Source organism: Eschscholzia californica, unplaced genomic scaffold (genome assembly GCF_041429995.1).
Source record: "Eschscholzia californica isolate CP2 unplaced genomic scaffold, dmEscCali1.0.p SCAF_1, whole genome shotgun sequence".
In the NCBI taxonomy this organism is placed as follows: domain Eukaryota; kingdom Viridiplantae; phylum Streptophyta; class Magnoliopsida; order Ranunculales; family Papaveraceae; genus Eschscholzia; species Eschscholzia californica.
In genome coordinates, this window is record NW_028238198.1 from 31,615,569 (window position 1) to 31,639,977 (window position 24,409).

The 24,409-nt window shown below is 35.3% G+C and overlaps 3 protein-coding genes across 4 annotated transcripts; 1 reads left to right on the forward strand and 2 right to left on the reverse strand.

The window, feature by feature from the left end:
* Positions 1–242: 242 nt before the first annotated feature.
* Positions 243–1,755, reverse strand: LOC147566084 (uncharacterized). 2 transcript variants are annotated; one of them, XM_086652565.1, is made up of 2 exons: positions 1,231–1,755; positions 243–920 (listed from the first exon to the last, which is right to left on the reverse strand). In XM_086652565.1, exons 1-2 carry the CDS (start codon positions 1,649–1,651, stop codon positions 430–432), a joined length of 912 nt encoding a protein of 303 aa, XP_086508691.1. In that variant the 5' UTR covers positions 1,652–1,755; the 3' UTR covers positions 243–429. The 2 variants fall into 2 exon arrangements, with proteins under 2 accessions (XP_086508691.1, XP_086508692.1); XM_086652566.1 differs by having other exon boundaries at positions 1,279–1,753.
* A 15,427-nt stretch (positions 1,756–17,182) lies between these two features.
* On the forward strand, positions 17,183–18,268 carry LOC147566085 (uncharacterized). Its single transcript, XM_086653419.1, has one exon. The coding sequence runs from the start codon at positions 17,183–17,185 to the stop codon at positions 18,266–18,268; it is 1,086 nt and encodes a 361-aa protein (XP_086509545.1).
* A 2,079-nt stretch (positions 18,269–20,347) lies between these two features.
* LOC147566086 (uncharacterized) lies at positions 20,348–24,364 on the reverse strand. The gene is made up of 6 exons (XM_086653432.1): positions 24,046–24,364; positions 23,150–23,886; positions 22,899–23,055; positions 21,173–22,158; positions 20,986–21,040; positions 20,348–20,886 (listed from the first exon to the last, which is right to left on the reverse strand). The coding sequence occupies exons 1-6, from the start codon at positions 24,362–24,364 to the stop codon at positions 20,348–20,350; spliced, it is 2,793 nt and encodes a 930-aa protein (XP_086509558.1).
* Positions 24,365–24,409: the final 45 nt, after the last annotated feature.

Here is a 24,409-nt window from a genome sequence, read left to right on the forward strand (position 1 = left end):
ACCTTGTCTTTTAGTGATTCCACATCAGCTGGGCATTAAAATGCCCAAAAAATTTAGGCTCTCTAGCATCTCCCTACATAAATAAGTTCTTTCACATAAATGGGCACAATTTCAACACCTTATATCCTTATTTTACTTTTCCCATCTCACTCATCAAACCCCCACTCCCCTCTCTCTCTATCTCTCAGACTTGAATCATGTTGAATATTTCATTACTACTAATAGTAGAGATTAATAACCAATCACTTAAACACTTATCCTAATATAATACTATCATCTATACTACAACAAAATACAAAATCCATTATATAGTAACTTCACAAATAGCCCCAACATAGACAACATCATGCAGGAAGTAACAAACAATTACCAAAATTTGCAATATATATATATATATATATATATATATATATATATATATATATATGATCATCTTGTTCTTCTTGTATTGTTAATTTTAGGCTTGGACTTGGACAAATTTTCAACTATAGCTCCTCCAACACCTTCACCAATCCCTTCAAGTATTCCTCCGAAGAACCCTAAAACCATATTTGATGCAATCTTAGCTGCAGTACCCAAAACACTAGGCTTCTCTGGTGTAATTGGAATCCCATTTGCATAAAGTCCATTGATCATAGTCTTAGCACAAACTGCATGAAGATGGTAATCACAAACTGTACAACCATAAACTCGGCCAGATCTTTTCCCCTTACACTCACTGCATATGATTCCTGATTCGCCATTCGTTATCGTTGTTGCTGGTAACAGTTTTAGGGTATGTGGATGTAGTGTCTTAAAATCCATTTTGATATCTAGTTTAGAACAACAAGGATGCATTTCAAAATTGCATTTGCTACATCGAAAAGCATACCCTTTCGTGGACTTGTTGCATATATCACATCTTGTTCGCATAAATCCACCTTCATATTATCGAAAATTATATATAGTTAAGAACAATGGTGTTGTAAGAAATATAAGCCGATTGAAACAATTGGGAGTATATATGATAATATTAGAAAAACTATAATCACAATAAGAAAAATATAAGTGTGTAAAATGCTTTTGAAATAATCAACAACTATACATATGTAGGAAAAAAAAATCACAATTTCAAAAAGAAAAAAAGGAAAAAATATCACAAAATATATACTAAAAGAGATATAAAGGTGGTAAGAAAGCGTTAGGAAATAAATATTACCGGCCGAGTTTGAGAGGTAGGGGTTAATTTACCTGCAAAATAAGTTTTCAAGTGATCAAACATGGAAAGTCTAAACTTACTTGGTTTAGTATGGAAAACAAGAGTATGTTGATTGTGAAGAGGGTGGTTCTGAATAGAAGGAGGAGCTAGGGCACAAAAGTCATGTATATCATAATCACAAGTTTGACATCTAAATCTATTTCCTGCCCCAAACTCCTTACAACCCATACAAGTAAATATGTAAGGAAGGTTAACTTGAACTAATGGGTGCTGTGAATGACTGAAATGGGTTATTTTCTTTTCTCCTCCTTGAATTTGATGAAGAGAACTAGGGTTTTGCATTAAAGGAGTTGAAGCATGTTTTGAGACAATTGTTTTTGTCTTCTTCAGTGATTTATTGTTCATGAGTTCACAATTTGCAACCATCTTGCTGAATTCACAATTCCTATTCATCTTGAATTCTATGAGTGTTTTGGAAAGACAAGGAGGTAACTAAGAGAATATAAATATAAATGCTTGTTAGGTTAAAGTAGAGAAAGAGAGATACCCATGAAATGTGATCTTGGAAAATCATGCTTTCATATATGGATAAAGTATGACAGTGAGATGGATCTAATAAAAGTAGTGGGTGAATTTTTCTTCATCACTCAACAATAATGCAAGTTGTACTAAGCTAATGTAAATCCTTGATAATAATTGCATGCATATCTTCTTCTTTTTTTAATTTAGACGTAATGTTACGTGTGCAAAAGATCTTAATTTAATTTATGACATGTTGAGTCAATCAGGTAAAAGAACGGTCTATATTGTTGACTTTTCTTGTCTTTTAATAAAAATGAATCAGCATTTAGTCAAAATCTTTTGTGTACATAGCACTCCCTTGTTCATAATCCTCTTCGGAGTCTTGGCAATTAGGAAATCGGGTAACATACCTTCCTTAGAGCCCATGGGCCTAGCTCTCCCTAAACTCCGTTTACAAAGGAAGGATATAATCCAAGATTTTTCAACTTTACAAATTCTAATGGTCGGGCAATGTAAAATAACAGTAAAAATCTTAACTACCTTCAACTTTATTATGGCTTAGTGTCGTATACTCTGATATTTGTTTTTCATATTCTTCTTAATCAAGAAGGTTTTGCAAGATATGTTCAACTATCTAACGTGTAAACTGTAAAAGAAAATAAGTAGCATCTTTCCTAATGCGAACTCCAAATATTTCTTTGATGTTATATGTCTAATGGTGGAGCTACAGGTGGGCGTTGCAGCACGAGCCTTCCCACCTGTATCTCTTCTTTGTTGGGTCTGCCCGTCAATCATCATTCCATTTCTTATGTAATTCGGGTACTTGTAGAAAAAACAATTGTGACAAAACTGTAAGAGTCAAACTTTGGTCTCAGGAGCAGAAACATAGTTCATTACTCAACTAAATTGAACTTCACATATACTAGTAAGACTTGATCATTCCATTCACAAATTGCTTTTTTTTTAATAAAAGTAGGAAAATGTTGGTTCTTTTCCTAAGGCTAATATCAATTATGATTTCTTACTGTAGGATAATAGGAATAATATCAAAAAAGAAACTAAATACAAAAATAAGGTAGAAAGCATAAAAATAACTAATCAGTAGTAATTTTAAAAAGGAGTGAATTACTTATGACATTATTCACGTTTTGGCTAAATAAATAGTGTAAGGATAAGGAGTTAAGGACAATTAGCTGTTTTTTTGCTAATTCTTGTTGACTGATTGGATTAATCTCATTTTTAGCCATTTAGGAATTCATGATGTTTAATTTAGTTTGAGCTTTAGGGAGTAATTTCAATTGGTATTAGTAGTTTAATTTTATCGTATGAATTTGGGTAAGTTAAGTGCCCCAACGCCCGATATTGGGCTCGACGATATTTAGCTCGTGCTACAGACATAGGTTATACTTACTATATATGTAAGTATAACCTATGTGAAGACTTCGTAATATTTTATGAGAATAGGGTAAGTTGGATATTTCATTTGGTGTAACTTTTTTAAAACTTAATTTCGTCTAAGTTGAAATTTCGACTCCGCCCGTTGGTACCTTATAATGGATGAGTATTTACTTAGTTTTCTAGCCAAACAATAATTTTCTTAAAATTAAAACCCCACATGAAAGTAATTTGCAGGAGTCCATGAAGTCTTGATTCCTATTCTTCTGAAAATCTTTTAATATTAAAGAGAATTCTGGCTTAAAGAGGACATGAAAGTCCTTTGCCTTCACCTTTAATTTTTTTTGCTTTTAAACAGATTCCAACACTGCATGTGATGTGAACAGAAGCTTTTTCAATGCCATGCACTACTGTTATATATACTTATTCAAAATTGTATGGATTTGATCCAATTAGGCATACACAATCTAAGGGGTAGTGGTTTATCCCCATCATTAGTTGGGTACATTTGAAACGTTTGGATTATTGGTTTGGGAAATTTCAAGTGTCTCAAAATACCCTCAGATATTTGTGTTATTTGTTTGAAACCCTTCAAATGTCTCTCAATATTTTTGTTATTGGTGGGGCCCTTATGACGTAAAATCACAAACATTTCAAAACAAGCCGGTTTCATAAACATTTATAAACATTTTATTGTAAATTTAGAGAGCTTTTAGAGAGGGTACCTTAAAATCTGGAAGACACTTGTGGACATTTTAATTATGTTACATTACATTATAATTAGAATATTATAAATAATATATTAAAAATAATAAATATCTACCAATTATCTATCAATGTCTACAAATACCAAATGTCCGTAAAAGTCTAAAAATATATATTTGATATTAGTAAAAATATGTTATTTCATATAATAAGATACTAATAATATTAAAATAATAAATATTCATCAATTGTCTATGAATGACCACACATATCTACAGATGTGCACGAAAGTCGAAAAATATATTTATGAAATATTAGTAAGAATAACTTATTTCATATTTTAAGACAATAATAATAATGTTAAAATAATAAGGTGTCGTTTGGCAACCAAAAGTATAAGTACTTTTGCTTCAAACAAATGAAAAATTATCATAAGTATGTTCGGCAAATATGTTACTTATAAGTAAAAAAATCAAAAAGTTAGTTTGGTAACGTAACTTACTTTTTTATTTTCTTTTTCCGATAAAGATACTTGACTTCAATTAAATTTATTATGATTTTCATGATTACTCTTTTGGAAAAGTTGGAGGTGGTATTGGTGGGGGTGAGCCTTTGAGGCATGGTGATAGAAGCAGTGGTAGTTGTGATGTGATGGTGGTGGTGGTGGTGGTTGAGGGCATGGTGGTAGGGATATGGTGTTGCTAAGGATATCGTGCCGGTGGACGTATGATGGTGGTGGAGACAATGGCGGTAGTAAAAGTATGATGGTGGTGGTCATGGGGGTATGCGATGGTGGTGGTGTATATATAAGGATGGTGGTAGTGGATGTACGAGGATGGTGTTGGTGGAAGTATGACAGGTGTTGGAGGTATGGTGGTGGTGGTATGGAATAGTGGTGGTGGATGTAGAATGATGGTAGTGGTTGAGACACAAATAGTGGTGGTGGTGGTTGAGATACAGTGGTGGCGGTGGTGGTTGAGGTGTGGTAGTGGAGGTGCGGTGGTGGTTGAGGTGTGGTGGTGGAGGTACGGTGGTAGTAAAGCTGTTGTGGTGGTGGTGGTGGAGGTTTGAGGTGTGGTGGTGGTGTTTTGAGGTGTGGTGGTGTTGGAAGTGTATAGTCGGGTGGCGGTACAACGTTGTGGTGAAATTTTAGTTATGATGGTGGAGCGGAAACAAACGAAGAAAAAAAATTGGTAAAGTAAAATTTGTGCATACGTTGAAGAAAGTTACTTAATTTTAAAGTCAAAAGCTAAAAATATGATTCAAAAGAAAGTCAAATTATACCTTAAGTGAAGTCGGAAATTTTCACGTTACAAAACTAACTTTTTTTTTACTTTTCTACTTAAATAAGTAAAAAAATAACATATTTTACTGTTGCCAAACGACACCTAAATGTCCACTAATTTTCTGTCAATGTCCACATATATCCACGGTTATCCACAAAAGTCCAAGAAATATCTACCAATTGTTTATAAATGTCCATAGATATCCACAGATTTATGCGAAGGACCGAAATTATATTTTTGAAATATTAGTAAAAATATGTTAGTTCATATGATAAGATAGTAACAGTAATAACAATAATATCAACTACACATTTTGTCTACGGACTTAATACTTTCAAATGTCCACATGAGATTTTGTCTATGTACCAAATGTCTACAAGATATTTTGTTTACGGACTAAATGTCGTCAAATTTCTACTAGGGTGTTTGTCTATATATGGACCAAATCTCTTGAAATGTCTGTAAGACATTTTGCTACAAACTCAATCTCTTGAATGTCTATAAAAACATTTTGTTTATGGATAAATGTACTGAAACGTGTTGTAATGTCTTGTTTGTGGATAAATGTCCCAAAATATCATGAAATGTCTTAATATGTATATGAAACACTTTATCTACGAATATTTGTCCAAATCCTGTCCACTACTTCGTCCTATGTAAAATTAGAGTATGAAGTACATAAATCACTTGCGTAACCATATAAATGGACTGTGGGGCTACATGTTTGTACGAGGTTAAGAGTTTTAAGTATAATTTTGTCTATTATGTTAATTAGAGTTTTAAGTTTTAAGCATAAATTTGTGATTCTCGTAAGAGTTTTAAGTATAAATGGAGCGTATTCATATACAATAAAGTATTTGATATGATTTAAATTTCTGACCGATATCAAATTCTCACATCTTAATATGGTAACGTCATAAACAACTCTATAAATATTATTTATTTTTGGTAGATTATTGAGGCAAGTATTGGTCAGTTTTGACCAGTCAAAGAAGTCAACTGATTATAATATGCAGCACGTGTCAGATCTTTAAATGCGGACCAGTGAGACCTTAACGAAACTGACAGAAAAGTAAACCTGAAAAAGTCCTTCCACCTAAACCTTGACATGAGAGACAAGGCCGACCCTAACCCAAAGCCACCAAAGCGGTGGCTTTGGGCCTCCAATGGTATAGGACCTCCGGTTGAATTGTCTAAGGCTATTTTATTACTTATGTTCAATGTTTACCACTAAAATTGAATTAGTAGATTGGTTATACGCTTTTTCGTAACCCAACAGACTAAGGTTCGAGTCCCCACAAGTCCATTTTTTGTTATAATTTTTATAAAACGTAAAAGAACTTGATGCTGATGTTGAAAATTGGCTCCCGGTTAAATCAGCATGAAAAAAGGAGTTGATGCATGACAGCCTCGCTCCGACGCTCAAGACAGTCAGGTGCTCTTTGCAGTAAAAGAATGAATATTGATCGATCCTTTTGGGGGGCGAGTTGTGAGAACTCTGAGAATGGGGTGATCTTTTCTGGAATGAAGAGATCGTGTCCTGTGAAGGACGAAGTGGGGGGCCTTTTATAGGTGAAGTTAAACCGACTGTGTTTCATGGCGGTGGTGAGGCGGTGGCCGTCAAACCGTAAGGGAAGTTACCTCTTTTGCTTATCTAGGATTTCTCTTCGAGTCTATCCCGGATCTTTGATAAGTGAAAGTTCCTAAGTTCAAGGATATTTTGTATATATCTTGCCGGAGTGATAGACATCAAAGGAGAAGTTTCTTCTTCTAGATACGTGGAGTTCAATCGGGCTTAAACACTTCAAGATGTGAGGCCGACTGAGATCTTTCTGGAAAGTCCAGGACTAAGTCATTAAGTCGCGCAGCGCTGATATCTCCCCAGTTCTGGGCGTAAGATATGGGTCGAACCTGTGGAGACCCCCCTTATTCCTTTTAAGATCCCAGGACTTATCTATTCATGCCAAGGGCATTTAGTGCAGAGCTGATTTCTTCCGGCCGACCCCCCACTTAAGGGAACGTATGGTGGACCATCAGGTGTTTAGCTGTCTTGCTGCCTTAAGTCGAGTCGTTCCAAGAGACTTCAGGTCTGATCTTGACTCTTCAGACGTTAGTCAACGTCTGGACATTTTATGCATCATCACTTGAGGGCCCCAAAATTGTAAGTGGCTTTGGGCCTCGTAGGTGGTAGGGTCAGCCCTGATGAGAGATCCACACGAGTCCCATGGGAACCTTGAGCTCTTTCATTACTTAAAAGTCGACAACAAAGTGAATCCGAGCCGGCTTTACAAACTGGGATGAACGGGAGGTTTGAATAAATGTAGGCTATGCGAAAGGCCGAGAAGGCCCCAAATATCCTCTTGAATGATCTCGAGATATGATTATATTTGCTATATTCAGAAATATTTTATTAATAACCTCACTATGTGGTCTCCTATAAGTTGGCAATTCACCACCACTGCATAAGTCTAAATAACACAACACAACTTTGCCTTGTAACTGGATCTAATCCTTAACTAATTGATTATTATTGACTTTCAACCAGCTACCTTAAATTGACTTGAGTATTACGGTGTCTTTCACGGCCCCCTCCACAACTCTTCACCGACGACAAAGAGGAGCCGTAACTCGAAAGTAGAAGGGCGATTTGCAGAAAATCTCTTTCTAACATCATTAGGATTAATGAAATTAATGTAACACTTCAATTGTTATAAATATACAACATCTTTACTTAAAAAAATATATGTATTTTAACTACAAATATTAATACTTTTTTTTACAAATAGCATAATTAAAGAAGGATCAGTGGGTGATAAGCACAGAATAGAAAATACATTAGGTTTAAGAGCACCTCCAATGCAAAACTCAAGAAAAAAACTGAAATTGTCTTATGTGTCAAGGTTCAATAGAGTTTCTCTTTCCTGGATGTCAATATTGAGATCCTCAAGTCAAAAGACATCTCTAATGCAACACTCTAAAAATTCAAAAATAACTTAGGTGTCATTTCTTTGAGCATCTCCAATGCAACACTCAATCTTAGAAACTCTGAGTGTCACATAGGATTTTTAGAGTTTTTGCTTGAAAACTCTCTCCAATGCAACACTCTATTTAGGTCTCTAAGATGACGTATCGAGGGTGGAATAGAGATATTTTAAGAGGGCAGTATATTTCTAGAGTGTCCTCTTGAGATATCTCTAATTGTCCAACTCATCAATATTTGAATTTCAACCAATAGAAATCGAGTCTTCTATATTTTCTAAATAACTAATTATTTCTTTACAAAAATAACTACGACACATAAGTAAATAAAATAAGTTTAGAGTTTTGCGTTGGAGACACAAAAGAGTTGAAGATCTCTGTTTCCACCACATACGAGTGAAAATCTCAATTGGAACTTGTCACATAGGACAAATAGAGATATTTTGTGTTTTGCATTGGAGATGCTCTTACATGGGAAGATTTGCTTTTAATATTGAGTGTCAATTGAGATCCTCAAAAGAAATCTAAAATATTGAGTTTCTTCTTGAGATATTTTAACATTAAATGATGCCACATCATTTTGAGATCCAAATTGAGTGTTGCATTAGAGAGAGTTTTTTACAAAAAACTCAAAATGTCCTAGGTTGCACTTTAAGTTTTTCAATTTGAGTGTTGCATTGAAGATGCTCTAAGATCCAAACTTAATTAAAAAAAAAAAAAAGTGAATCTATCTATTATTTCCATTACATAGTTACAAGAGATATCCTGATATAAGGAATTATATCTTTCATATCCTCTAATATCTTAAGATTCACCTTGACCGTTGGATCTCTTCTTCCCGATCTGTCTCATATCTCAATAGAAATGTGCATTTCTCTAAATCATGTTTTTCCTCATGCAAATACACAATTCCATCACTAATATATTATTGTTTAGTGAAGGTGTAAATATGTGTGGGAACATGTCTGCTATTTTACGCAACACAAATAAAGTTGCATGAAATTAAATAATAAAAGGTATAGAGTTACTTAGTTGCTGTTTGTTTTTTTAATTTTTTCAGATCTGAAATCTGAATTGGTACCCAATTCAGATCTTTGATGTTTGTTTTTGTAATGTAAGGAAATCTGAAATTTTAACTGAATTGGGTTGAGGTCTGAATGGGCTGAAAAAGAGCCCACATATTTCAGACTTCAAAACAAGTCTGAAATATAAACTAAATGTCTGAAATATGTCAAATGACCCTTCTATCCCTGTCATTTAATCTTTTGCCATATTCAAAATTTCATCTCCAACCAAACCACCGGCCAAACCAAAACGAAAACTACCACCACCTGCCAAAACCACCACCACCAACACCACCACCGCCACCTACACCAACACCAACACCACCACCACCACCACCACCAACACCAACACCGGCCAAAACCACCACCACCGGTAAAACCATCACCACCACCGACCAAACCAACACCTTCGCCACCACCACCAGGACCATACCATTATCACAAACCTCATAAAACCTAGCCATCTAGGTTAAACATTGAAATAAACACAGTAGATGACTTTTCCTTTGACAGTAAAAGTAGAAAAAAAACGTGACTCTTACATAAACAAGAAAGAATCCTTGACACCAACAGCAAAACTATTATAACATTAACCTATTTGTTATTGTTCTGCAAGTAACTAGATCTATTTTAAAACCTAAAATGATTAGAGAGAGAGAGATCTGGTTAAAACTATAACTTTCATTAGAAAGAGATAGATCCGATGCGAGCTTTAACATTGGCAGAGATTCGGTCAGAGGCTTCCATCTGCTGGAGAAAGATTGATGAAGATGGGGGATTTTTTTTTATGAAAAGATGGAGGCTGGTCTGAGAGTAGAAAGAGAATAAAACCCTAACTTTCTAGGGTTTTTAAAGGCAAGAGATTAAGTTTTATGGTGGGCCAATTTATTAATTAGGGGTATAAAAGTCAAATCTTAATTCAGATTCAAAAAACAAACATCAAATTTGCAAAAGAATTCAGCCAATTCAGATTCAGTCAATTCAGTTCAGCCAATTCAGATTCAGCCAATTCAGATTCAGACATAAATAAAAAAACAAACAGCACCTTACATTTTTATTTATGCAGTAAGATAACAGTGTCACGCGAAAAATGATTTGTTTGGTAAATCTCAAAATAATTTTGTGTTAATATTAGACTTATGGTGCTAGTCCCAAGTTTTTTTTTGGACTTAGACCAAAAATTTGATAGAATAAAGAAAGAATGCAGATTCATTCAAAATAAAATTAGAATCAAATATTAGGTTATCCGATTGAGTACTTGTCTTATCTGAATCGTGAAAGGATATATCGCATGCATAACAACTCATGATATGGGTTCGGATATCAATTTTGGGTAACTTTCCCCTTATCGAATATAAATTCAGATAAGATTTTGAATATTTAGATGTCCATGGACAAACTTATTTGACAAAATACAAATCTACTGAGTCCCGAGCTCTGTGCTTGTCCGACACCTGATATTGGTGTGGCATCTTTGTGACGGAGCCACACCGTCTCCCAAGTCCCACCTAATCCATCCTTTATAAGAGATATTCTAATTAATCCCCTAAAGCAAGGAGAAATGAGTGAAAAACCCAAAAATCTAGACCCTAATAAGAAAAAAACCCACTCAAAAATAATAATGTCAAAAAAACCCATTTTTTTAACATTTTTCAAAATGTTCACAACATATGTAATTATGTTGTTAACAAGGCAACATATTTTTTTCATAATTCCATTTTTACCCTTATATGTTGACAACATATATAATTGTGTTGTTATAAAATGTTGACAATATCTATAATAATGTCCCGACTTATTATAAAATGTTGGCGTCATATATAATTATGTTCTTAACAACATATATAATGTATTAGTCAAAATATTATTTGTTCGTTAACGGATTTGTTAAATACAAAGGATAATATGCATAACATTTTAATTTTTGTAAAGGACAAATAAAAAATGCTTTAGTTTTTATATTTATGTCGAAAGCAAAACCGAAAATGCGAAAACCATTTATTTTTTCACAAGACAAATCGAAAAATGTTGTAGCCAAAATGTTTGTGTTTGTTTGTCTATGTAAAATGCAAAAGAAAAAAATGCGAAATATTTTGGCAAAACAATGTCTAAGCAAAAACGAATTTGTTCAAAAATTTACAAATTGTTGAGACAAACTAAGATTTGTTCAGAAATTTACAAAATTGTCGAGAGCAAACCAAGAATTGTTCAGAACGCTGATTTGGGCGGAAAATTTCATTTTGGAGGGTAAAATTGTATTTTTACCTACTGGGTTTTTTCCTCATTATTATTTAGTATTGGGCCTGATTCTCCTTAACTTCCCCATTTTGGGCCTTATAATTACCGGCCCCTAAAGCAATCCCTTTTAAGCCCAGAACCCACTTCTATCACTAACATTTTTAGTATGACAAATTGCGATAATTAATTTATTTTGTTTAATTTTTCATAATGACAATGACACTTTTTTGATTGGTTGAACTACACCAGATCGACAGTTGTGTTGGTCGAACATGATGAATCGAGTATCTCAAGGGAGTAATTTACTCGAATTATCCTCGCCAACAACTCAGTTAGTCAATCGGCCAGCGTAACATTATTGAAACTAGAGTCCCAACTCCTTTTAGAGAGGGTTCTTCATATTCGATTCAAAGTGAAATAGACAAGAAATTTCTGGCAGTTATGCCAGCTATAGATATATATGGCTCCCTTTATTTCTCAACTTTTTCTTCAAAATCATAAAAGATGTTTAACCAATCAAGGAACTGAGAAGGAAAATTAAGAAAAGTTTTTGTCTTTTCACCATCAACTAACAAATCTTAATAAAGGAATAAAGCAAAGAAACAATCATAAATGACTTACACATTTTAATTACTCATCTTTCCTCTTTCTTAATCAGATGTATTTTCACTTTAACAAATTTATTCGATGCTATTCTTAATTTCTTTGACTAAACTCACTAATTTGATTCCAGGATCATTGCCACAATGGTAATTAAATTAATTAGCCAGCTATAAAGACCATTTCCACTGCCAATTTTCTACTCATTATTAATACTTTCTTATTGAATATATCAGCATAGAGGCGAATTTAGCCGATGATATAGATTTGATACTTTCTCAAAAATATTCAAATTAACAGCTTATTACCGCGGGATATTTTGACTATTTGGGTTAGTGGTAACTCCTAAGTAGTGTCGCTCAATTGACAGGCCAAAAATTTTGTGAGGGCTCTTTCAAACGAGGTAAAAAATTATTTTTATTTACAAGTGAAGTAATAAACAAAAAGTTGAAGCAATTTAGTTTAACGTATGACATTGTTATATAATGGCCTTGCATTTTTCTAAGTAATATTTATCTGATTTGTAGAAGTTCTTATTTCCCCAAAATTAGTTTGAAATTTAGTAGAGTAAGCATTCTGGAAAAAGACTTAATAATTTAGGGTTTTTTTGGTCGTGTGAAAATATTAAGATAAGCAAATCGATTTTTCCCATGAAAAAATTAATATTGTTATAAGATAATTGAATGTTAGTAGGCAATGAGCAGATTAAACTCTCTCACTCTCCTTTCGCTAGGTCTCCGGTTCAAGACATAACGACATCATACACCTTTCAGCATGATGAACAATACAACAAAAATTAAGACAACCATTTATGAAAGATCACGAGAGAAAAATTGTAGAGATAGAAATTTGCGTGGAAAAGAGAGAGAGGGAAAGAAAGTGAACGGAAAACAGTGGAATGAGACTTGAAGGACCTTAATTCCTCTTTGGTATATAAACGCTATACCAAATGGGTTACTAGAATACCAAAGTTAAGCAATTAAAGTAAATATGTTAGATTTCATCAAAAAAAAGTAAATATGTTACATTGTTAGATATGAGACTCAAAGTATGGATTGTGGCTCTTACAACAAACAGTACGTCTAGGGAGACTCCCAAATGAACCGTTTTACCCTTGGGATAAAAAAGACAAAACACAACCCACTTTCTCTCTCTAGGATTGGGTTTTGTCTTTTATTTATTCATGGGTGGGACGGTTCATTTGGGAGTCCCAAATACGGGCTTCCAATACTTATTGTACAATAAACTAGAAGAAGAGAAAAAGCTTACAAAAAAGTAGAAGAAGTAACTGAGGATGAATACAAACCTAAGACAGCTCACATGAAATCCAAAGTGCTAACCGACTGGGTTCCTTTTCTAATGTCTATTTTCCAACTTCCAACTAAGTATATGAAACATATTTAATGAATATGAAATATGAAATAATATAAAATCATGTCAGTCGGTTATCTTAAATAAGTCTGGCCGTCCATTTTGCTGAGTATTTGATGGAGATCAAATCGGTGGATGACATAGAATCTTTTTTATATAAATAGCCGCCTAAAAAAATAAGGTATTAGTGTCAAAATGGGTTACGATCTCCCTACAATAACTACTCCCTACTTTCTCTTCAACAAAAAAAAAACTACTCCCTACTTTCCTTTCTCACGATTTATACTATCCATTCCCTAATTTCTCTCCATAACTACCCACCCTATGTCATCTCCTTTACCTTCTTTATTTTCTTTCTTCTTCTTCTTTCTTCCTCATAAAAAATATTAACAATATCTTCATCTTCTCCTTTTGGAGTAAATAAAAAAAATTGGTCTATCGACGTTAGTCCGGGATTTCCGACGTCCTACAGACGCGGCGGAAATCTAGTATAAGATAATAAAAGAACAAAGTAGGACCCTCGTGATGGGTCTTGTGCAGGGGGCGCCTGCTCTGCGTTCCGCACCACACGGGTCTAGTGTCGCTTCTTTACGTGGAAGAAATGGTTCAATTCCAAGTAGTCATATTTTGGGAGTTGCTAAAGGCACCTGACTTTTGTGCTATAAACAAGTGACTCTATAAGCACACAGATTATTTTCAGAAAATTTATGTATTTGTTTTTTAACAGACCGCGACTTTGGGGAATAAAGAAAATTCTCGGGGAATAAAGACATATTCATTTTCAGTCCAAAAAAGAGTTCTTTTGATTTCTACCCCTAAATCTTCATCTCCTTCTCTCATCCTCTCTCTCTCTAGCTCGTCCTCTCTATCTCTCTCATTTTAAACCCCTTAACATAATCGACCATTGGGCTACACATATGTTTTGTAATTCTCGTATTAACTCCTTTGCTCGATCCTCCACAGATCCAAGAACCAACTTCATATCATTGAAAGTAACTTTCATTAGTTTTAGTATTGTAACTATGGTGGTTTCGATCAAATCTTAACTCCTATAGTCTTGTTTGATTTTGAGTGTGGTGATTGTGTTGTTATAGCTTATGGATCCGACTAAATTTTATCATTAACAATTAGAAGATTTAGGTTATTGGTCGAAAGGAAGATTCAATTGAATAAAATTAGGGTTTCTGGGAGATCTAGGTTTTACTTACCAGATCCAGTTCTTTTTTGTCTATGTATGTATATATTAACTACTTCTAAATTCTAGTTGAGATTTGTTGAGAAATCCTTCTGGATTTTTTGCTTCTTCTTGTTTAGGGTTTGCAAAATTTCACCCTTTCTTTCCTTAATTTCCAGTAGATCATATTTAGATAGCATGATCTAATATATGTATTTTGATGTTATCTCATGAATTGAAGTAGAGGGTTGTTTGAGCTTCTTGGGTCTGGGGTTATTTGGCATCTTCAATTAAAACTAGTTTTAAATCTTTTATTTGGTTCCACCGTTATTTTCAACTAGGGTTTATAAGTTGAAGGAGAGGACGAGCAAGAGAGAGAGAGGATGAGAGAAGGAGATTAAGATTTAGGGGCATAAATCAAAAGAACTCTTTTTTTGACTGAAAATGAACATGTCTTTATTCCCCGGAGAGTTTTCTTTATTCCCCAAAGTCGCGGCCTTTTAACAAGCACCTGCTGACTTTTATACATGACTCATTCAAACATCAAATAATGGGTTAAGAAATGTTTATATATCTCATTAGAGATTTTTCCTCATTAGAGATTTCTTCAAAAAGGTTATAAGAAAAAGACGTAAAAAAACACTTAAAATTTGGGTGCTTATAAAGTTTTGGTCAATATTCATTCACCTACGGTCAAGCAAAGAAGCCACCTGCTTATAGTACAAAGGTTGGGTGCTTTTATAACCGTCTTATTTGAACCCAAAATTTGGGCTTTTTACCAAAATTTTCATGATTTTAGTTATTTTAAGGTGTGATCTCTATCTCACCATCTCTGTCTCATCATCCCTCTCTCTCTTTCCATGTTCTGAAGGAGGAACCACCCTCTTCGCTGAAATTTAGAAAAAGAAGGATGGAGAAAGAGGGAGGGAGAGAGAGAAGTAAAGAAGTCATTTGCCGTTGTCGGCGACTTGAAGGGTGTGTTTTGGGAATGATTTTTGGGTTTTTCACCTTTTTTTCCCGAGAAACTTCTTGTTTTTTCAAAAATACCCATCTTTAGGATTTTAATCAGATGTTTCATAAGAACACCATTTATTTTCCTTCTCTTAGAACTCTCCCTTGTTCTCTCGGCAACCCAAATTCATTAAGAAGTTCTTTCCTTTCAAATTATAGTTTAACACAACACTGAGTTGGTCTAGGCTTCATTTGAAAAAACTTTAAATACCAATTTGGCCTCCAATTTCTAGTTAACTATCGATTTGATCTCTATACGTGTTCGACAGTTCGATTTGTTTCCCAAATATGTCAGACAGTTCGAGCCGACCCCCAATTTGTGTTAAGCTTTCCATTTCTACACTTATGACATGTTTGTATTATAATTTTTTTCTTATTTTATTCACCTCATGTATCTCTTTTTCTCCTACCTCACCTTCTCTCCTCCACCTCTCCTTAACTTGAGAAGGTCGCCGCCGACATGCAACCTTAAAACTTACCATTCTTTTAACTCTTCCCTTCCTTTCTTCTTCCACTACCACGAACACATACCCTTTATCTATCTGTCTTTCTCCCTCTTTTCTAGGGAAAAATCTCTTCACTCGGAATATTCTATGCATCTAAGGGTTCCGAAGAAGGGTTTACCCCCTTTGAAAAGCACGTCTGGAAAAAGAGTTTCAGTCGTAGAGAGAGATAAACAGACAGATAAATGGTGGCAGCGGTGGTCACAGGTAGTGGTTGGAGGAGAGGAGAGAGAAAGGTCTAGAAAAAATATTAAAGGTTGCCAACGATGACAGTTTGTTGGCGATTACCAGAGTGGAGAAGAAATTGTGTGTTGGGTGGGGTGGGGGAACAAAAGGGTTTTGGCATGTACCCTACTTTTAATTCTTATTATATTTTTACTTTACGTTTACAAGAAGATCGAATAAGTCTTGAAGAAAATGATATTTCAACGAAAAATAACCTTAAAGCTAGTGATACCATGTGAAATATCAAGCTTGCAACAATAATAATCGAGAAACAACGAAAAGACAACTAGGACAAAAAAAAAGAGTTTGAAACGAATGATAATTCGACGAAAAATAATCTTAAGCTTATGATACCATGTCAAAATATCAAACTTGCAACAAAATAATTGAGAAACAATGAAAAGACAATTGAGACAAAAAGAAAAAAAAAACACTTAAATGATCTGTAAGAATGAATATACATATATAGAGTGTTTGCACATGAAAAGGAATAGAAGAGGTTTTTTTTTTTGTTGAACTAAATAGAGGAGTTCAGGAGAATAGAAACAATGGAGTCTAGAAGGTAAAAGATTATCTCTCTTTTTTCTCTTCAAGGAAAGCTAGGGGATGGTGCCCATATAATTTTTGACACCCTTGTTGTTTTTTTTTAACTGACACCATGTTGTTACTTCAATAGTTTTTATGTCATTTAGAGTGATAGAGTCTCCTTTCAACAAAAAAAAAAAACCAATTCTTCACCAATCTGGTCGTCCATTTTTCAAGTGAGAGACACTCTCAGCCGGAATTATTGTTGGCAGGTGGGTGATGGTTCGTCTATCCGCATTAATGTCGATCCATGGGTTCCTAACCTACCTGGTTTCAAACCTGAAACAAATACAAGAGCTTCAAATTATTTTTATGTTTCAGAGTTAATGAGGAATAAGAAATGGCATGCACCACTAATCAGTGATCTATTCACAACACAATCAACTACAGAAATCACAAAGATCCCCTTATCCGACTACAATCAAACAGATAGGATGATCTGGACTCCACACAAAAAAGGCATTTTCTCGGCAAAGTCTTATTATAGACAAATCACACCTCAGATCAGGAATCCTAGAGGAGGTCAAGACTTCCCATGGTTAAAATTGTGGGAGTTGAACTTCATCGAACCTAAAGTAACTATGTTTATTTGGAAGTTGATCAATGAGGGATTACCGACTTTATCGAGCATAAGCAGAGGGAACCTTGCAGTAGATCCAACTTGTGGGTTGTGTCAACAAGATTCAGAGACTTCCAACCACCTTTTTGGAGATTGCACTCGATTTCAGGAGCTCCTAACAATGGCAGAGCCGTTCACAACGTTACCTCGTAACAAAGAACCATCTGACTTAGTCAAAGATCTACTATCAAATATTAAAGATCAAAGAAGGGCAGTGTTCATCTCATACTTGCTATGGTTTTTTTGGAAGGCTCGAAATGGGTTCTACTTCCGCCAAGAACCTGTGAACCTTGAAGCAGTTATACAACAGGCAAAGCTGAAATCGAAGGGTTTCGTTGACAGACTTGATAGCCCGAGGAACAATATCACCATATCTTCATGGATTCCACCCCAAGGAGCCTGCCTCAAGTTGAACTTCGACGGTGCTTTCACCAGCAATGGAGCGGCTATAGCTGTCCTTCTACGAAACAATAATGGAGAGAGATTATTAGAGAAAATGGAGGTGGTAGAAAGTGAGTCGGCTCTGGAATGTGAGACCAAAGCTTGTCTGAAAGCTTTGCTAATGGGTGTTGAATTAGGGTTGTCTGAATATATAGTGGAAGGGGATTGCAAGACAATCATAGATATTATCCTCAACGGTCCAGATTCGAGCCCATGGAGATTAAAGCCCTATGTGATAGAAGCTTGTGCCCTAAGTCAAAGTCCTCAGCTAAAGGCACTCCAATTCTGTCCTCGAGATTCGAATGAGGACGCCCACAGACTGGCACATTCGGTGTTAAGTCTGAACGTCTAAACTGATTACTCCTTGTTTCTCTTTGTCCTAATTGGTTGTATTTCAGTTTCTTTAACTTCTATTTGTACTCTCAACTAGCTTTTGGCTAATCAATGAAGTTAAGTTTCCAAAAAAAAAAAAAAAAAAAAAAAACAAAAAAAAAAAAAAAGAGTGTTAGAGTCTCTTTTGGACACCTTCTGCTAGTTATGAACATATTCCAATTTTATGATGTCTTGATGTACCTGAGGCAAATTTTTTTTTTTCGATGAGAACTGAGTCAATTGATATATGTTTGTCTATTTCACTAATCTTATATTTTTAACAAAAAGTTGTGGAGGTTCTATCTGATAAGATTAGATGTCCAACGCAAAACTCAAGCTTAGAAGTTTGGAAATTTTCTTTAAAAACCATCTTCAATGCAAAATTCAGCTAAGATTTCAAAGATGATGTGTCTGGAGTGGAATAAAGATATCTCAAGGAGACGCTCTATTTCTAAAATGTCCTCTTGAAACACTTTTAATTGCCCATCTCATCAATATTTGAATTTGTACCAGTAGAAATCAAGTCTTCATATACTTTCAACTTAATTAATTATTTCTTTACAAAAATAACAATGTCATATAAGTAAGGAAACAAGTTAATAGTTATGCATTGGAGACTTACAGGAATTGAGTATCTCTATAAATTCCCTTGAAGTAATAACTCATTCACGTTATCTAAAATTTCAACCTAATCTGAAATTTTGAGTTCTACAAATTAAAATTACCACTTACCTAACTTCAATCTGTTTTAGAAAGTTTAATTTTATGTGGCATCAGAAGATAATCAGAGTGATTATATATGTTAATGGATGAATCTTTTTTCTTTGAGATTAATTGGACTCCTAGAGTCATTACATTTCAATGACATTTGTACATCATGAATTTGGATAAATACTATAACTGCCAATTAAGACATCTTTGGATCCTAAAGACCACATAAAGACCCTTAAACCGATCCTAAGAGGCCTGAAAGTACATCTGATTCTACCTTTACTTTATTTGTTGACTTCATGAGTTCAAAAAGGAGTGTCCAACTACTACACGAAAGAGTGGTGGATAGTAGATGAATGTTGATCATGCAAATAAGAGGGTTGGTCATCATCATAAATGACATTATCTAACATTAGTTTTAGATGAGTGAAAATGTAACTTACACCACTTTAGTTTGTTGCACAGTTTCATCAATAAATACTTTGCCTAATCCCTTTCTCATTTTCGAAACACCTAGTTTGAATAGGATGAATCCCTGCTTTCTTTACCAATTAATGGGGTAATCCTAATTTTGATTCAATATTTTTAGTGAATATCAATGTAGCAACGATAATAAAAGGTGAGATGATTCCAAATATACAAGAAAAGAGCCCATGTAGCAATACAATTTCGTTACACTTTTTAACTAATTTTGAGATATTGAAGTGAACTAAAGTTTTTAGAGACTAATGGAATTGTTATGGAAAAGTTGTTGTGAGTGAAACCAGATCTATTTCACCATGCTGTATGTGTTATCAAGAGAGAATTAAGAAAAGAAAATTGTATTGAAAGGAAATTGTATTGATTGATTTATTTTACAAGGGAATAATAACTTCTATTTATGCTATTGTACAATGGATCTATATAAAGAAGGCAAGTTGTCACTGGTTGTAATTCTTGGATGAAAGGAAACCATATATTTGGTAAAGGAAACCATATATATGATTCCTTAAATATGATGAGGATAAGAGACAATCTTGGTGATCCATATTCTTTCTTTATTTCAACACTCCCCCTCAAGTTGAATTGTGGGATTTCCAAAATTCAACTTGTCCAGACAATTGTGAAAGATTCTTTCATTAACTGATTTTGTTAAAATATCAGCAAGTCGATTTTCTGATCGCACAAAGGGTAGGGTAATGATCTTTGCTTCCAGCTTCTCTTTGATGAAGTGTCGATCTACCTCTATGTGCTTCGTTCGATCATGTTGTACTGGGTTCTCAGAAATTTGGATGGCTGCTTCATTATCACTTATAATCTTGCTAGTTTCTTGTGGTGGATATCCTTTCTCAGTTAAGAGATTTCGCACTCATAGTACTTCAGTTAACCCCCTTGCTATCCCTCTGAATTCAGCTTCAGCACTTGAAAGAGCCACTACCTTTTGTTTTTTGCTTCTCCAAGTCACGAGATTTCCACCAACCAGGGTAAAGTATCCTGACGTTGACCTTCGATTGCCTTTATCTCCTGCCCAATCTGCATCAGTGTATAATTGAGTTTCTAGATGCCCATTAGGTCTGAACAAGACTCCATGACCAGCTGTTCCTTTGAGATATCTTAGAATTCTTAAGACTGCATCCATATGAGCAATCTGGGGCTGATGCATAAATTGACTTACCACTCCTACAACATATGCTATATCAGGTCGAGTGTGTGAGAGGTATATCAGTTTTCCTACCATTCGTTGGTATCTTTCTTTGTCAGCTAGCTCTGCTTTTTCCTCCATATAGAGCTTTTGGTTCACAATCATAGGAGTATCTACTGGTTTGCAATCGACCATTCCAACTTCTGCTAGTAAATCAAGAACATACTTCTTTTGACATATGAAAATTCCCTGTTTCGATCTTAGAACTTCAATTCCAAGAAAGTATTTAAGTCTCCCTAGGTCTTTCATTTCAAACTCTGTAAACAAGTTTTTCTTTAATCTGGCTATTTCTTCATGATCATTACCTGTAATAATCATGTCATCAACATAGATTATTAGACAGGTTATGAGGTTGTTTCTCTGTTTCAAGAACAATGTATGATCAGAGTTACTTTACTTAAACCCATAGTTCTTCATGGCTAAGGTGAATCTGCCAAACCATGCTCTGGGAGACTGCTTCAAACCGTACAGAGATTTTTTTAGAAGGCATACTTCCCTTTCACCAAAGTTATTTGTGAACCCATGTGGAGCTTCCATATAAACTTCTTCTTTAAGCTCTCTATGTAGGAAAGCATTTTTTACATCCAACTGGTGAAGTGGCCAATCTTTATTTGCTGCTATGGAAAAGAAAACTCTGATTGTATTGATCTTTGCGACTGGAGCGAAAGTTTCCGAGTAATCAATCCCGTACGTTTGAGTGTAGCCTTTAGCTACCAACCTAGCTTTATATCTTTCGATTGTACCGTCGGGTTTGTACTTAATTGTATAGACCCAACGACATCCAACTGTTTTCTTCCCTGATGGCAAGACACATTTTTCCCACGTGTGGTTTTTTCTCAAGGCTCTCATCTCTTCTTCCATTGCATCTTTCCAGTGCTTTGATTTTAAGGCTTGTTCAGTGTTATGAGGAATTTCTTCAGCATACAGAGATGAGGAGAACGCCTTGGCTTCCCTGGAAAGATTTCCTTTGGCTATGTTAGCAATAGGGTATCTACATCCCCGAGCCTCCTTTTCTGGAGAATATCTTTTAGGTGGGACTCCCCGATTTGACCTAGGAGGCAACTCATATCTTCCCCTTGTATCTTGTGTTGGAGAATTTTCCTGTTCCTGTATATTGTCATCTTCTTCTGTAGTTTCATTAGTAATATTCTCAGCAGTTTCAACAGGATCAGGTAGAATATTAGGATCAGGTGGAGTAGTATTACTTACCTCAGGTATCAGGTTGGAAGCAATTTCTTGGGTGACACTGACATTCAACACTTCTGTATGTGTGGAAGGAGGAGACTCATTTCGGATATTGTGGCTTCTCCCTTCTTCACATGTCACATATCTCAACCAACTCAGTGTGCCAAAAGATTCACTCTCCCCTTGGCTACTGTGTTGGGAGGCAAAATAATACTCGGTTTCAAGAAAATCACAGTTCATAGTGGTAAACATATGTCTGTTTTTTGGGTTGTAGCATCGATATCCCTTTTGATCTACTCCATATCCAACAAAGACACATTTTTCAGCACATGGATCGAGTTTAGTTCTGTTTGACTTAGGTATATGGACGAAAATAGTGCATCCAAAAATTCGGGGTTCAAGAGTAAGAATGGGGGCAGTTTTGTGGTTTCTGAAAGAACTTGTAATGGGGTTTTTGTTTTTAGGATTTGAGTGGGCAGCCGATTAATAAGATAAGTGGCCGTAGCAAGGGCTTCTGGCCAGTAAAGTTTGGGAACCTGTGATTCAATTAGAAGGGCCCTGGTTATTTCTAACAGTATGCGATTTTTTCGTTCCGCGACACCATTTTGTTCGGGAGTATGGGTGCAGGTGGTTTGATGAATTACGCCTTTGGTTTGGAAAAATTGTTTCATACTGGTGTTAACAAATTCCCCTCCTTTATCTGATCGGAAAATTTGAATGTTTTTTTGAAATTGGGTTTGGATCATGGTGTAAAAAATCTTGAATTTCTCAAGAACTTCAGACTTATTTTTTAATAGATACACCCAGGTCATTCGTGTACAATCATCCACAAATATCACCAAAAAACGAAGATTTTATCCCCCAATAACTAGAGCTGGACCCCATACGTCCGAGTGGATTAATGAAAAAGGTATATCAACCCTTGTGTTACTTGGTTTAAAGATTTTTCGATGACTTTTAGCTAAAACACAAGTCTCACAATGTGTCTTATAACTGGAAGGAAATAAATTAGGAAATAAAATATGCAAATAACCCGTGGATGGATGCCCCAATCTTCTATGCCATAACCAGGCTTCACGTTCTGTTGTCCCATGAGAAAGCATTGCAGTACCACTTTGAGTTACCTCATCCATGTGATACAACCCTTGTCTTTCAGTGCCACGCCCAATAATCGCTCCCGTCCTGATATCCTGTAAAATACAAAAGGTAAGTTGCATGAGGACTGAGCAATTACTCTTTTGTCACATGACTTATTGATAAGAGTTTATGTGACAAGGAGGGAACATAGAGACAATTAGAAAGTTTAAGCGTTGGAGAAATTTCAATTGTTCCCCCATTTTTCACATTCATTGTTTCTCCATTCGCTGCTTGTATATATGATTTTGTAGGCTTGGTTGATGTGACAAAATCTGATAACTCGTAACTCATGGTGTCAGTGGCTCCGCAATCAAATATCCATGATTGTTCTTGTCTTCTTCTAATATAACTTTTAGGAGGTAAATTGTAATTAAATAGAGAGTGAGAATGGGTTTTTGAGATGTCTCTCTCAAACCCAATACCTGTAGACATTGAGAACCCCCCATGTTCTTCTTCATCATGCACCATAGCCATTCCCCCAAATCCACTACTGTTCCGATCACTGTTATAGGTGTTGGCGGCTTCATTGTTGCCCACTGCAGAAGAAGCTTTCCCTGTTTCTTGACCATTATTTTTTATTCCTTTTTTGTGACCGTCAGACCACCACTCGGGATATCCGACAAGCTTAAAACATTGCTCTTTGGTATGTTTTGTCATACCACAGTGAGTACACTTAAGGTGAGACTTGTCCTCTTTGGTTGATGATCCGGGTTTTTTTCCCTCGGATCGACGGTGACCCTTTGTTATGAGCCTTATTCCTGTTTCGGAGGCACTCAAACCGGTTGCTATGTTACCTGCATCAATAGACGTTGCTCCTAGAATGGTCTGGTGAGCAGCCTCTTTACGGACAGCCGCATAGGCTGCTTCTGCAGTTGGGAGAGGTTCTAACCGAAGAATTTCCCTTTTAATGGGGTCATATTTTCGATTTAGGGCATTTAGAAATTGAAAAAGTTTCTGTTCTGACCTGATTTTTTAGTAGGTTTGGATGTCTTCTGGACACTTCATGGGATTCGGATCGATTCGGTCAATCTCACCCCAAATACCTTGTAGTGTAATCCAGAAATCTTCAAGGGAACTTTCATTCTGTTTGATGTCATTTGCTTTAACGTGAAGGTTGAACGTCTGCAACTTGTCTCTACCACTGCTATATGTGACCAACAGAGCATCCCAAAATGATTTTGCTGTGGGAAACTCGGTTAGATTGCCCGCAAGTACTGGTTCAATATTCTGTATCAACCATGAAAAACCGACTAAGTCGTCTTGTTCCCATTGTTCGTAAGCTTCATGATTTCGATCTGGTGGGTTTGAAGTTAAATGTTTCAGCAAGTTTTTTGACCTTCCGCCTATGGCAACCCGAATCATCCGGGTCCAGAGCGCATAGTTTTGACTGGTCAGTTTCAGATTGAT